Source organism: Anser anser (assembly GCF_964211835.1).
Source record: "Anser anser genome assembly, chromosome: 12".
In the NCBI taxonomy this organism is placed as follows: Eukaryota; Metazoa; Chordata; class Aves; order Anseriformes; family Anatidae; genus Anser; species Anser anser.
The window spans coordinates 14652634-14665930 of record NC_139733.1 but is presented as its reverse complement, the minus strand read 5'-3'; the positions used below and the strand labels follow the sequence as shown (position 1 = coordinate 14665930).

At 45.4% G+C, this 13297-nt stretch overlaps 1 protein-coding gene and 1 long non-coding RNA gene across 3 annotated transcripts in view; one reads left to right on the top strand and one right to left on the bottom strand.

The window, feature by feature from the left end:
• Window positions 1-5469, top strand: part of LOC310880455 — a 23936-nt gene extending 18467 nt beyond the window's left edge. The window contains exon 3 of one of the 2 annotated variants that reach the window (XR_014571689.1): window positions 5229-5469. This is a non-coding gene — a long non-coding RNA (uncharacterized lncRNA). Of the gene's footprint in view, window positions 1-5225 lie in introns of both variants that reach the window. The other variant, XR_014571690.1, reaches the window with a different exon arrangement.
• On the bottom strand, window positions 2137-13297 carry SLC25A20 (solute carrier family 25 member 20). The gene is made up of 9 exons (XM_083796272.1): window positions 13133-13297; window positions 12520-12612; window positions 10485-10612; window positions 8174-8264; window positions 7189-7306; window positions 5959-6031; window positions 5300-5409; window positions 3800-3924; window positions 2137-3279 (listed from the first exon to the last, which is right to left on the bottom strand). Exons 1-9 carry the CDS (start codon window positions 13235-13237, stop codon window positions 3217-3219), a joined length of 906 nt encoding a protein of 301 aa, XP_083652398.1. The 5' UTR covers window positions 13238-13297; the 3' UTR covers window positions 2137-3216.

Sequence of the window (13297 nt, the reverse complement as noted above, 5' to 3'; positions counted from 1 at the left end):
TTTCAAGCACGCAGCATCACGCAGTGTACTCTGCCCTGCAGCCCATTCCCTCGCCTCCACTGGGTGCTTTCTCAAGGCAGTGTCTGCTGCACAGAAAGAGGGGACAGTCATTTGGCAAATTTTGTATGGCAGAATCTGAGACACGAGCAGCTTTTTAAACATTTCCAGGCACCTTACCCAAAACTTTTCTCCTCCCACCACTGTTGTTGGAAAGCAGCCGCTCATTCCTGATCTCCATTTTCTGTATTTTACTTATCTAAAAGCACCAAATGGAATCGAGCATGTTAAACAGGCAGAATTTTATTATGCAAAATGCAAAGCTCTCCGAAAACTTCAGCTTGGGAAGAATATGATTAGGATAATTGAAATTGGAAAAGGGATCTGAAGTGCTAAAAAAAAATGAAAAAGAAAATGTATTAGAGGGGAGAAAGGAGGTAGATGGCTTACAGTGACTAGTAAGAACTGAAGTATCTTTCAGAGCAAGTCCTGCTGCAGGCTACAGGCAGGTGAGCCTGAGCTGGTGGTGGCACAGCCAAGGTTCAAGCACTTGGAGCGCCAAACGAGGGGACAGCACACACACCGAGAAGGCTCCTCAGTGCCCGGCTCATAGCAGGTCTCCCATTCCCCCTCGGCACAGGTTATCCTTAAGCCAGGAGGCTGACAGCTTTCCTCGCCAGGGTAGAGAGGGAGAAGAGGCTCCTCCCTTCCAGCTGCCTGTCTGTCCTGCTGGCCATAAAACTTCTGCAGCCTGACACAAAGCTACAGCTGCCACCAAAGGAAGCAGCAGCCCGTGGGCACCAGCTGGTGTGCTTGCTTCCGACCTTGACTTCAGATCTGCTGGTTTGTCCATCTTGCTGACAGCCCCAGACAGCCATCTGCTGGGCAATCGCATCGATAAAAAAAAATATCTAAAACAGTACTTGCAACCAGGACGGTTGTTTCAGTTCTTCCTAGCTTCCTATGAGATCAGGACCTGCCCACGATGCGTTAGTTGACAGGACAGCTGGAACAGGCAGGTGTTTGGAATTTTGAGAGTGTGTGCACATCTGTCCCTCCCAACAAGTGTCACAATTTCTGGAACGTATAACTTAAGAGAGGAAAAAGAAACAAAACAAAACAAAACAAAACAAAAAAAGCTTCATGACACTTTTTAAAGCTGGCAGAAATCACTTCTAGGCATTGCAGCCAGAAAGATGACCAGAGCAGGCAGGGAACCAAAGCAGCACACGGAGAGCATTGGGTAGCTAGCAAGCACAGACCTGTTCCTCTTGAAACAAGTTTGGATTTAGCCTCAGCAAACCTAGATTTGTGTTTAAAACTATTTTGGAGATGAATGGCTTTTAATTACTGCTTCTCTGAACCAGCGTTAACTTGGTGTTCACGCTTTAAGCGTTTCATTCATCCATAGCTGCAGTGATTTGAGAGGCAGGAGCAGCAGCAGGTTCCTAGGCAATGGGGAAGGTCTGCAGCTGGCGATAAGACAGGGAGAACGCAGAGCCAACTCCAAGCAACTGGGCTTGTCCCACCCCAGGGGCTCTCTCAGTGGTTTGACACCTCCCACCCCCCTCCCAAAGGTAAATCACAAAGGTGGACTCTGGGGAAGGCAGGTTCCCTTCTGGTCCTTCCTAAGAACTGGGAAGGAAAATGGAATTCAGAGCTTCTGAAGCAGCATTGGATGGAATGTACTGAGGAAAGATCCCGTCTGTGGAAAGCCAAGGTGAGGACTGTTTCGTTATGGCACAGCCCAACATGCCCACAGAGGATCAAGGACAACCTCTCAGTTGCCTTTTCTGTGGGACGTCAGTACAGATCTTTTCTGTTCCCCTGCATTTGTGTCCAGTCCTTTTCCTGAAAAACATGAAATTCTTTCCACAGACGTGTTATTTAGTGTCTGGCTTTATAGCTTAAGAGCTTCAGCTGCCACACAGCACCTAACAGGACTTGTAAGATGAATGTTAGGTGCAGGACGTTCATTTCCAGGCCTCATGTTAAAGAGCCCAGAAATTCAAAAGCTAAGATGCAAGGCGTTAGAGATTAAACACAGCACGGCACAACTTATTTCCCATTCACCTCTCAGAATTAAGAATAGGAAAACTTTTGCAAAGCCAACCATGCAAAAATAAACCAAAGCACACATTGTAGCCGAACAGCAGCTAGCTTTATTGAGTTCTGACAACATTGCATCAAAACCAGGAGAAATTAAAAGTGCTTTTTGCTTGTTAGGATTAGTCATTTCTCAAATTAAAATGTGATTGTGCTCAACAGTATTACAATAAAACTGAGGAACAGGAGTTAGAATAAAGTTAGACAAGATGGCAGAGCCAGTGTCACTTTCACGTACCCTCCTCGTGTCAGAGTTCTTAGTTTGAGTTCTTAGAAGTCCCGTTAAAATTTCTGAACTGCAACATTTGATCAAATACATCAAGAGCTTTTATGAATTGTGCTGTTCTTGTGAAACCACATTTAGGATATGTTCAATGGGACAGAAAGTGACAAAGGGATTTCAGAGAAAAGTTCAGGTAAACATTTCCCCACTGGCGACCTTAGTGAAGTTTACTGCAAATGTTTGAGCATAATTCATTTTTCCCCTTAGTTCCGCAGAAAAGGTAAGCGTGCAATATCCTGTAAGGTATCTGTAATGCCTCTCAACCCACCCAAACCTAACTCTAACCTCACCTGCTTAGTTCTGTGTTTGCTGCATCACACGCATGTAGGATTTGCTGTCAACATGCAAACAGACAACTGAAAAAACTGCAAGAGATAAGAACGCTACTTGACATTGATTGTAAATACTACAGTATGTGCAGCTGCTAACTTATGCCCTGAAAGTTAAGTACATGCTGCCTAATAAGTAAGTTTTTCAGCATTCATTTCTATGTTTCTTCAGTAAACAAAGAATTAATATTTAGGAAAACTCTTCTTCCATGAGGAAGTACTTAAGGTAGTGTGTGTAGCGTGTCTGTTAGCAGCATTACTGCTGTGGTACATTGGCTCAGAAGACAGGTGTATCACCTTTAACTCCTCATCAACTCTATTTCAGAGTTACAGCTTACATTTCTGAACGGCACATAGCACCACCTAAAGAATATGAGGAAGGCAAAAAGGTATTAGGCAAGCAATCATTCCTGAAACTTCAAGTGATCATTCATTTATTCCTTTGAGGCAGACTCGTACTCTCTTCCCTCTCCTCTCTGATTTTCAAAGACTTTGCAGTCTTCATAGACCTGGTGCAATCCAGTTAAGAAACTTCATAGCAACTTCAAAACCAAGGAAACATGCCTGGAAAAGAGAGAACGTACAGAACAAATCAGGATTCTAAAAAACCTATTCCAAACAAGCCTTCTGAGTGTAGCACTATAAACACCTGACATGGCTGATACGGGAGGAGGAAGAGAGCAAAAAAAGTCTTGTACCAGAGGCAAGAATTCTGCTCTATCTTTTCATACAAATGCAGAACTTCTAATCCATTAAGTTTGTCATTTATTGAAGGAGAAGCCAGTCCAAACTTATGCACACATTTCTGTATTCTACCGGTGGATGTATAATCAGACATGAAATACCGTCAGAGTAAGTCAAATGGCTTTCATGCACAGCTTAGAACTTGTTGGTTTGGTTGGTAGTTCCCCCTAGATTAAGGTACACTTCAGAATGCAGACACCAACAGCCCAAAGTACCTACAGCAAGGAGAATCTCACTGAGGTGGTACAACACTAAGCAGCCAGTCATCTCCCTGGCAGACTACAAATATGCACCGGATGGCCAGGTCCCCAAAACGCATCTGGAACTGCAAATTACTTACCGCATTAGCAGGAAATGCCCTGATCATGACAGCTGTGAAGCCTTTATAGAGAGATGCAATTCCCTCCTCTCTGATAAGTTCTCTCAGTACGTCTCTAAAGCCGTTTGGGTATTTTCCTGGAGGAGCTGCAAGAGATGAAATACATTAGCTAAGCTGTATGGCAGTCACAAATACTGAAGGCATATTTAACAGCCCAGGATTTTCAACAGGTTTGTATTGCTACAACACCTAAGTGTCACCAGAATCCAAGCGCTGCTGAAGCTATGTTGTGAAAGTATCAGCTTGGGAAAATGACTTATTTCAGTCAAAAGCAAAGAAATAATACAGCTGGCTTACAAAAGGCTCAGTAAACAGAAGCTAAGTGCTCACCATCACCACAAAGAATTTACATAATTAAGACATCTGGAGGGTGGGGGAAGAAAAAGGAAACTAACTTTTGTCAGGATTGGTTGCCTGAGCTGTTACTCTCACTGCTGATGACAACTCTCCCACGAGATAGGAAAGCCATCAATAATAACTGATGCAGCTAGATAATAAGAAGCAGAAAGTGATCCTATGATGTGCCCCAGCCAAGAAGAGCAACAAAATTCAAGTGAAATGCACAGGCTGTTTTAATGCTGATGTCACAAAGATTTGCTGAGGTGTTTTGAAAATGTATTCTATTCAAAGAACAGGTTCTTCCTTCTCCTGACACCTCAGGAAAGCACTGCCTCTGTCAGCCCTCTGAACCGGTATTCTGCAAAACAACCCAACTAAATGGAACCACCATGAAACCATGTCATCTTCAAAGCAGCATTGTAGATTGGCTCAGTGGAACGAGGACGTAAAGTTGTAATGTCTTTCACACACAGCCCTCTGTACAATAGCCAACCACCACAGCAGCCACTACTCACAGAAAAAAGAAATTTCCTGCACTAAATCATGATCACAAAAGATGTCCAGCGGAGAGCTGAGTCCACAGGCAGAGACTACAGGAGAGCCTTAGTAAAAATAAGCACTGAATAGCACTCCCAAAGAAACCAATGAAGAACTCAAACTCCACTGAAGCTCAAAGCCTGGGGCCATCCTCACTATAACTAGGCCACAGATGCTTAGAGCAGATCTGTTAGTCCAAAAGCAATACTCTCAGCAAGGCACACCCAGTTACTGTAACACTGCAGGCAGCACAGGCTAGAATTTACACAGCTGTATCTGAAGTGAAGCAACAAACCCCTTCAAAGGCTTAGATTTGTAATAAAACAGTCAAGACACCTGGTTCTATTATTATGATTTCCATGCTTAGATTTCAGAACAGGTATCTAAAATGGGGATCACTATATCAGAAGGGAGGCAGAGAAAGAAGGAGAGCCTGATTTGCCAAAACTTTGCACGGAAACCAACTAAAAAGCTACGAACACACTCAGGTTTTTCATGTATTTGTCTCAAGCAGTGCTCAAGTGTCCAGCCTATTCCCGGGGCGCTGCACCGAGCGTGGCCATGACAAGCTGGCGTGCTACTCACCGGTCTGGAAGCGGGACTTCAGCACGTCTGGCGGAATGGCAACTGCCCAGTTGAAGATCCCAGCCAAGCCCCCAGCAAAGAGGATCCTCGGCGCACTGAGGTCACTCACACTGTGGCAGGGATGGGGCGGGAGGAAAAATAAATAAATAACAAAGAAACAAATAAATAAATAGTAAAAACTCATCTGTTTTGACTAAAGTGACAACCAAAGACAGCCAGAAGGCAGCACAATGCTGCAGATACAGACAAGAGTGCAGTATCTGAGCAAGAATTGGGAGTCCTCTGGGCAAAAATTTGCCAACTCCACCCTAAAGGTTCAAATCCTTGAATTCAGCAACACAAGCACAAAATGCAGGGGAAAGACTGAGATGGGACACAAAACAAACAAACCATCTTTTTGCACACACAGAGGGGTGAAAGAGCAAAGAGCTACTCCAAATATTCGTTACTTGGCTAATAAGATCCAAGGTCAGAGTCTGAGCAAAACACAGAATATTGTTCTGTCAGTTAACCCCAGACCAAAACAACACAACTCAAAATGAGTGACCAATTTTGGGGGGTTATTTTAATGATACCGCTCTAAATCCCTTCTTAACTGGGGAAATTAAACAGCAGTGTCTGGCTAGTCCAGGAAACGCTGACTATGGGATTTCACTAACCTCTTTCCCTCAGGGGTCAGAATGTTCTTCAGCCATTCGTACGTCATGAAGTACATTCCACTGGCTGGAACATCTAGTGGGTAAACAACAAAATCTTTGAGTAGTGGGAAACAAAACCAAGCCTAGAGACATAGGAGTCCCATGCCAACTCAGCAACACCTCTAAATACATCCAGATTCCTTTTCTGAGCATTCCCTGCAAACAAAAAAAGCTGTTGCTCTGGAAATGGAGGAACCTGAACTTTCCCAGGGACAGCAGGTGCTGAAGGGAAGAACTAGAAAAATACCTTGAACGCTTTGGTTGGCAGTCCTTCAAATCAGATTGTAACCCGGCCATTAAGCTGAGACAGCTCTAAGCTTTCTTCATTTCTCTATAGCAAACTAGAGCAGTTCAGGAATTTTACAAGTTCGGCACACTATTTGTTCTAATGAAGCTGGATTTCTGGATTCGTTGCTGTTGTTATTGATAGGTTTCATTTTGCTTTGTTTTAAGGTACTTCCGCAGCCCATTCTTAGCTCACGTCTAAGCTGGACAACCAGCCTCTGGCTAGGGACCCTGCCAGAATTGCTAGCCGTTACACTACTATGAGAAGCAGGGGACAGAACAAATTCTTAAACTGGGATATCAAAAAAAGACATTTCAGGTTATACTTGGAAAACACTGCCCCAGTACAGGGAACAATCTAATGCTATTCGAAGGAGAAAGTCCCCAAACATGTAAAGCCTTCAGCCTCTGGCACAATTACTTTCTTGCTGTTGCTGAGTAGGGTCATGACATCCCAATCCAAGATAACCCACACTCAAAAGGTTAGAAAGCGTAACTGCTTCAATCATATCTTTTAAAGCAATCGTTATTACACAGCAGTCACAGACAGCACTCACAATACTTCTCCCAAGAAAAGAAAAAAAAGCCCACTTCTGTATTTATCTTTTCTCTTTGTTCTCTGCTCCTCTCCTTTAATTCCTCTGGGCTTCTCATGTCTTAATTATTTCCTATATCCCTCTGATCCTTGTCATCTAATCTCTTCCTCACTCACTGAGAATCTCATGTTTATTTCTCAGTCCCTTTGAGGCATTGGAGTAACTCTGAAGACTGCAAAAAAAAGAAAAAAGGGTGACACAAAGCATCTCCAATGGGCTAAAGGGACAGCGAGACCCATGATACCATGCCAGGCTTCTTATCTTCAAGTACCCCAAGATGAAGCAGCACCAGAACGTTTCCATCGGTTACCTCTCATGAGGGTGAGCACTGTCCCCTTGTACACGCCGCGAATCCCAGCCTCGCGGTACAGCTGTTTTGCACAGTCCAAAGAGCCAGTGTATTTAGTTTCACCTGTAGCTGCCTGGATCTGAAGGATTAAAGTGACAGTTTCTGGCTAGTGAAGGTTTCTGGCTGGTGAACAATCATTTAGTCAATAATTAGAAAGCCACATGCACGTTTCCAGAGAGGAAGGAGCACATACTCATTCTGTAGGCACTCCTGCACATGGAGCCTCCGCATCATTTCCTCAAAGAGTGCTCTCCTATTCAAGCTGAGGATATATTTATTGTTCATGCAGTGGCTAGATTCTCCCTTATTTTTTGCCATATAGCACATGTCGGAACTAACACGTGAACACCCACCACCACGCTAAGAGAGCTCAGGAGAGTCTGACATAAGCAAACCTTCCCATCTCTGCTACAGACAGTATTTTCGTTTGTTCAGGTTTACATTTGCCTACAATGCTTTAAAAAACCCTCGAGGAGGTGTAGAGCCAGCAGTCACCCAAACATTCAAAAACTATTCCACGTATTTTGAAGTACTTTCCTCAATTACGTATTGGGAACTTGTCAAGAAAATGGAAAAATCTTTACAATACGAAGTCTTGTGACCTAGCAGTTTGGGATATTTTAATATTTTTTTTCAGAGAAAGTTTCATTCTGAAAAGCTGTGCTTTTCCATACTTTAAAGCAGACTGAGTCATCCCCTGATGCCTCATATAATGCCACACAGTGTGAGGCTTGCGCTCTGTGAAGTGAATGGAGCAGCGAATGCTGTCTGTGCTTATACTGTCACGGTGTGTAATGCTTCTTTGTGACACGGCTGCATTAAATGACAGTTGTCTCAGTCCTGTCAAAAACCAGAACAGAGCGAATACACTAACCAAGGAAGTTCCTGGTGTGGAAAGTCAAGGCCGCTAACATTAAATTCCTGCCACCATCAGCCAATTCCTTACCTGTAAAAGGCACTTGATTCTCTCTCCTGGAGCCATGATCACTGTTGTGAACACTCCCGACAACATGCCAGCTGCAAACAGCTGAGGATATCTGCCCAGAGAAAACAGAAGTGAGACCCTAACACAGCACAGGACATAGGAAATGAAGGGCAGAAAGACTTCTGTATCACAAGATTATTCTGCTTCATACAGGGTTGGCAGTGGAACTAGAAATGCATCCGCTGCTTTTGATCGGTGCAGAAGTGCCTCATCAACGCATAATTAGAGCTAAACATTGAAGATCTCTAGGATTCAAAGCCCTGGTTCCCACAGCAACCATAAGTCAGCTCTTCACAGCTATTGTATTTGCTAATATTCCTCACACTTGCGGTTTTTGTACAGCATTTCCCATTGATTTTTATTCTCAACAGTCTCTTCTTCCCAGTCTCCCATATTCTTCTCAGTGACCTCAGCCTCCACACTTCGTCCTGCTTGCGCAGTCAATAGCCTCATTTCTGTAACCTCTCAGAGGTTCTGTGCCATTTCTGTAACCTCTCAGAGGTTCTGTGCCATTGTCGAGTCTGTCCTGCCAACCTGCACCATACCCCCCACACTCTGCATCTACTTTCACGTGGAAAAGTCTACGATATAAGTCCCTTAAATAGGCTTTCTGCATCACAAATGTATTTTGACATCCAACCCTCCCCTAGTAAGATCTAATATCTCAATTAAATTCCACACCTTCCCCTTGTCACCATTTGCCAAAGAGATGGCATTCTATTCAGGTTTTCCAATTCTTACACCTTTCTTTACTCTTAAATTCCCATCCCATTTTCTCCACTCCCATCTTCAGACCTTTCAAACCTCCCCCACCACTTTGCATGCACCTCCTGCTCAGACTAAGCTCTGAGTTTTCTAGCTCACCTTGAGATTTTTCAGCCTCAGAAAAGAGAGAATAGGCTCCTCAGGTTTCTTTCCATCTCCTTCCTTCCAAAATCTCCCTGCAAAATCAGCGTGGTGAACCACTGCACTCCTGCCTGCCTCAGACCCACAACCACGGTGCTAAGTCTGACCTTTCTTTTTGGCCCTCACACGCCACGAGTACCGTATCTTGCTGTGTAAAGTGCACCTAAGGGGCAGCACAGCTGTGCACAATGACAGATTTACCACCTCGTCGTTGACCTGTGTTCTCTCTCTCCAAGGCAGAGCAGAGGAAGGAGTTCTGCATAAATAGTCAAAAGATTACACCGCACTTCTCCACCTTCCCCGTTAACTTCCCTTTGATACGATGTGTACAAAACGCAAAGCCCCGAGGTGTTCAGGCTGCTGGCAGTAAGCCCACAGCCCGTTTGTTTCCCTGAATTCTCCAGTCTTCACCAACTCCCCGTCTTACTCCTCGGCCTTGCCTGCACGATGATGCCACCGTGGTAAAGTGAAGAGCAAGGAAAGCCAGCAGCGCCCCCGCAGCCCGGCCCTGCCTCCCTCCGCGTGATCCAAGCAGACGGAGCTCGCTCCACGCCAGGTGCGCTCACACCACCCAGACAGCAGGCGAGGCTCCAACAGAAACCGTCCCTCCCCACCCCACCACACTCGGCTCAACACAATGGGCTCCCGCTTTCCGACAGGGCTCCTACGTATTGCACAAATAATAGCACGAAATGTTGCTAAGCTACAGTTCTATTCCTGGGGAGCTATAAATCACAATTCAGCAAAGAAGTTAAGGGAGCACTCTATGGGAGAGTTTTCCTCAGGCTTAAGTTCGCTTGGAGAGAGCAATACAAAGTTTTCTTAGTTTCCCTTCTCTTTCCTATAAGGTTAGACGTGTCTGAGAGGAAGGCTGCTCATAAACACTGCTTTTTGGAAATTAATAATGAAACATGTCCATGGCTACTACTATACCCTAAACTAAGGGCCCAGCAAGAGTCACAGCTAGCAGGGAAGAGAAAATTGGGATTTTTGAATGTCAATTTTGTCAAGATTGCTTGACCATGAATGTATTTATTCCTTAGTTTCTGTTAATAGTGAGTGTTCGCAGGCTATCATTACGTAACTCGCACTGTGCTCCACAAAAATGGAATTGTTCCTTAATGGCTCGCTCTTGCGTAGAAAGGGAATTGCATAGCACCTGCCCACATCCTGGCTGTTTTTAGCCTGTGCTATCAGTCCCACGCTTCCAGAAGCATTAAAACACACGAGTGTTTTATTTTTCAGAACTATATTTATAACCTAGGAGAAGAGACAAATTTACACCACAACTCAAAGTGTGACAACAAAGAAGCTGCAAGAGCCTCAGGGTGCCTTTCCCAACTATCTGCTTAACTCAGAAACTCACGTCAAAACATCATCAGGTTTTCTCTGCTGGAGTCTTTTTCCCAAGCCAAATCCAAAGAAGCACACAGCAAACATGGGGGTCACTCCGATAATAGGAGCTGCCATTCCTCTGTACAAGCCTCGGACTCCCTGCAAGAAACGTTATCACACAAATTACTTTTTTGGCATACGCTCTGCACACATTTCATTTTATTGACAAGCAAAATGCTACGGTACAAGATAATATCAGCTAGCCAGTCATATTAATCAGAGGAATTACAGCATCTATTGTTTGTTTACAATTATACACGTTTAACTGGTGCAGAGGAAAGCTGTCCGTCCTGGAGAACACCAGAACCTTTAACACCTTGCTGCTCCAATCCAGAACTTACACCTCAAGTATGAGGAAGTTTAGTTGAAAGCCACCTGAATGAAACTCCTATTAGACTGGGTCAAAAAGTCCTTTCTCTCAGGTACGTACAAAAAATGTACATGTGCTTTATTGATAAGCCATCAAAGGCAGCAGGGTACAATCCTGACACTGAGCCTGAGAACGCTGGAGCAAATTCACTCTTTGGGTAAAGGAAGAGCCAGGGAGACTAACCTGAGCTACTTTACTCCCCACACAAACCCAGTTTGGAATGAGTTCAAGAGGAAATCATTCTTCTACTTTCCTTCTGTAAATCAAAGCTTTCACCATCCCTGACGTTTCCCTTCATCAGGCTGCGCACATGGAAAAATTCTAATGCAGACCCAGCAGCAGCGTTTATTTCATTTACCTTGCCTCTGAAGTGATTTTTTTCTTATAAAAAGGAAGCACTTATCTGTCTAGATAAAGGCTAGGTGCACAAATTAAATATTTGCCAGTCAATCACTCATCCTCCCTCCTCCCCAAAATAATTCAGTGTGTCCCAACGGGTGTCCCTATGCTTACAGATACGGCCGACTAATGAAATCCCGTGGGGTTCACAAAAATCAGACACTCCTGCTCAACCTTCCCATGAGCAATGGGAAACAAAAGGACTTGGAAGAGAAGCTTCAGTTTTCCTCCCAGAAACAGATGAGTATTGAGTAGGAGTAGAGAGGCAGCGTTACCTCTGAACGCCAAATCAGAAGGCTATTATTACAGTTCAGCTCTGACGTCCGTGCTTCAGCAGGGGTGTTAAAAACTGCAACGGATTCAGAGCTAGCAGAGCAATTCAGTGCTTTGTGGGAGAGAGCAGGGAAACGAGATTTACTTTGGTTATATAACAACCTGCGAATGCCATCATGAAAGTAGATTTCAGATATGAGACAGCTCATTCTTTTAGTAGAGAGTTACCTAACAAGATCCAGTGGTTAGAAATCAGACTTAAGCCACGTAAATAAACACGTGGGCTTTATAGTCATTATTTCCAAATAGTAAATAGCCACTGGAAAAACGTATGAAGCAGCTGAGTGGATTCCGTGTCACTTAAAGTCTTTAAACCAAGGCTGCGTGCCTTTCTAAAAACAAAATAGACTATAGTTCAGTCACATGATATGGCCGATCCAGGAGGGAAAACTGCTTTCTACCTTCTGAAGAAGATTAATCAAAACTACTATAATTGTCCCTGTAGTCAAAAAAAAAAAAAAAGTGTATCATCTACAATTCAAACAAATGTTTGAATTGCCTTTGCCTTCTCACAGATAGTTCACAGAAGAAAGTAAAAGTACTGCTTGAATCAACAAAAGTCGTTGCCTATTTTAGGACTTCCAGAGGCAGCTCCGAATACCGAACACAGCACGGTGCCACCAACTACAACAAAGCCAATTTTAACTCCAGTCTTTCACTCCAGACATTAATATCGTGATATTTGGTACCAAAAGCACTTCCTAACAAAACAATGAGAGCTAAGTTTGGAACAAGTGGATGCTGAGCGTTACCAGCGAGATCTCCCTTCAAGTTCTGTCAACTGACGAAACATTTTAATTAGCATCAACTCAGCCGATAAGCCAAGACTTGTACGGCCCGGGGGGAACACTCCCACACGGCCCCGCTCCCGTGACGCACGGAACAGCCGCCAGCTTTGCGGTACCTCTCCAACCAGAGTCTTCCTGAAGCAGTCGAAGGTCCCAGAATAGAGCGGGGGCTGGCCAGGCTGCGGCTTGGGCTGGGTCTGCAGTCTGACCTGGCAGGGAGGGAGAAGAAACGTTGGTGTGTTGGGTGTTGGTGTATTGAGTGTTGGTGTATTGAGTGTTAGTGTATTGAGTGTTGGTCTACTGAGTGTTGGTCTACTGAGTGTTGGCACCAGGAGAACATCTCCCCGGGGCCATCAGGTAGCGAGAGCAGCCCTCACGGCGTGGGTGACAGCCAGCTTTAGCCTTTAGACCACTTCAGCCTTTACAGAAGAGAACAAGGCGGGCGTTAAGGCGTGACACAGCCGGCGTGGATAATTCGCGCAGGTAATGACCAGCCGGGCGCTGCCCAACCCCCCGCCCGCAGCCCCCAGGAGAGCGCTGCAGCCCCCAGGCCCGCAGGGGGCGCCCCGCCGCCTCGCGGGGCACGCCGGAAGTTGTAGTCCCCGCCTCCCCGCAGAGCACGCTGGGAGTTGTAGTCCTCCCGCACTGCGCAAGCGCGCCCCGCGCGGTGCCCGCTGGGAAGCGTAGTCCCCGCAGCCCTCACCGCCTCTCCCTCCACACCCTCCTCACCTTGATGGTGTCCAGCGGGTGTCCCACGAACACCAGGCACACGCCGCCGAAGCCGCCGGCGAAGAAGTTCTTCACGGGGCTGATGGGCTGCGGCTGCTTAGCCATGGCGGCGGCGGCGGCTTGTGGAGGCGGCGGCGGGGCTTGTGGCAGAGCCGGGGCCGGGCC

What these genes read in the sequence shown, in the direction of transcription:
- SLC25A20 (XM_083796272.1), bottom strand. Translation starts at nt 13,237, where the DNA reads ATGGCTAAGCAGCCGCAGCCCATCAGCCCCGTGAAGAACTTCTTCGCC. An exon ending in AGTGCTCACCCTCATGAGAG is followed by an intron (nt 6,032 to 7,188) that starts GTAACCGATGGA and finishes TTTACCCACTAG; the next exon opens with ATGTTCCAGCCAGTGGAATG. An exon ending in CTGACCCCTGAGGGAAAGAG is followed by an intron (nt 5,410 to 5,958) that starts GTTAGTGAAATC and finishes TCCCTGCCACAG; the next exon opens with TGTGAGTGACCTCAGTGCGC.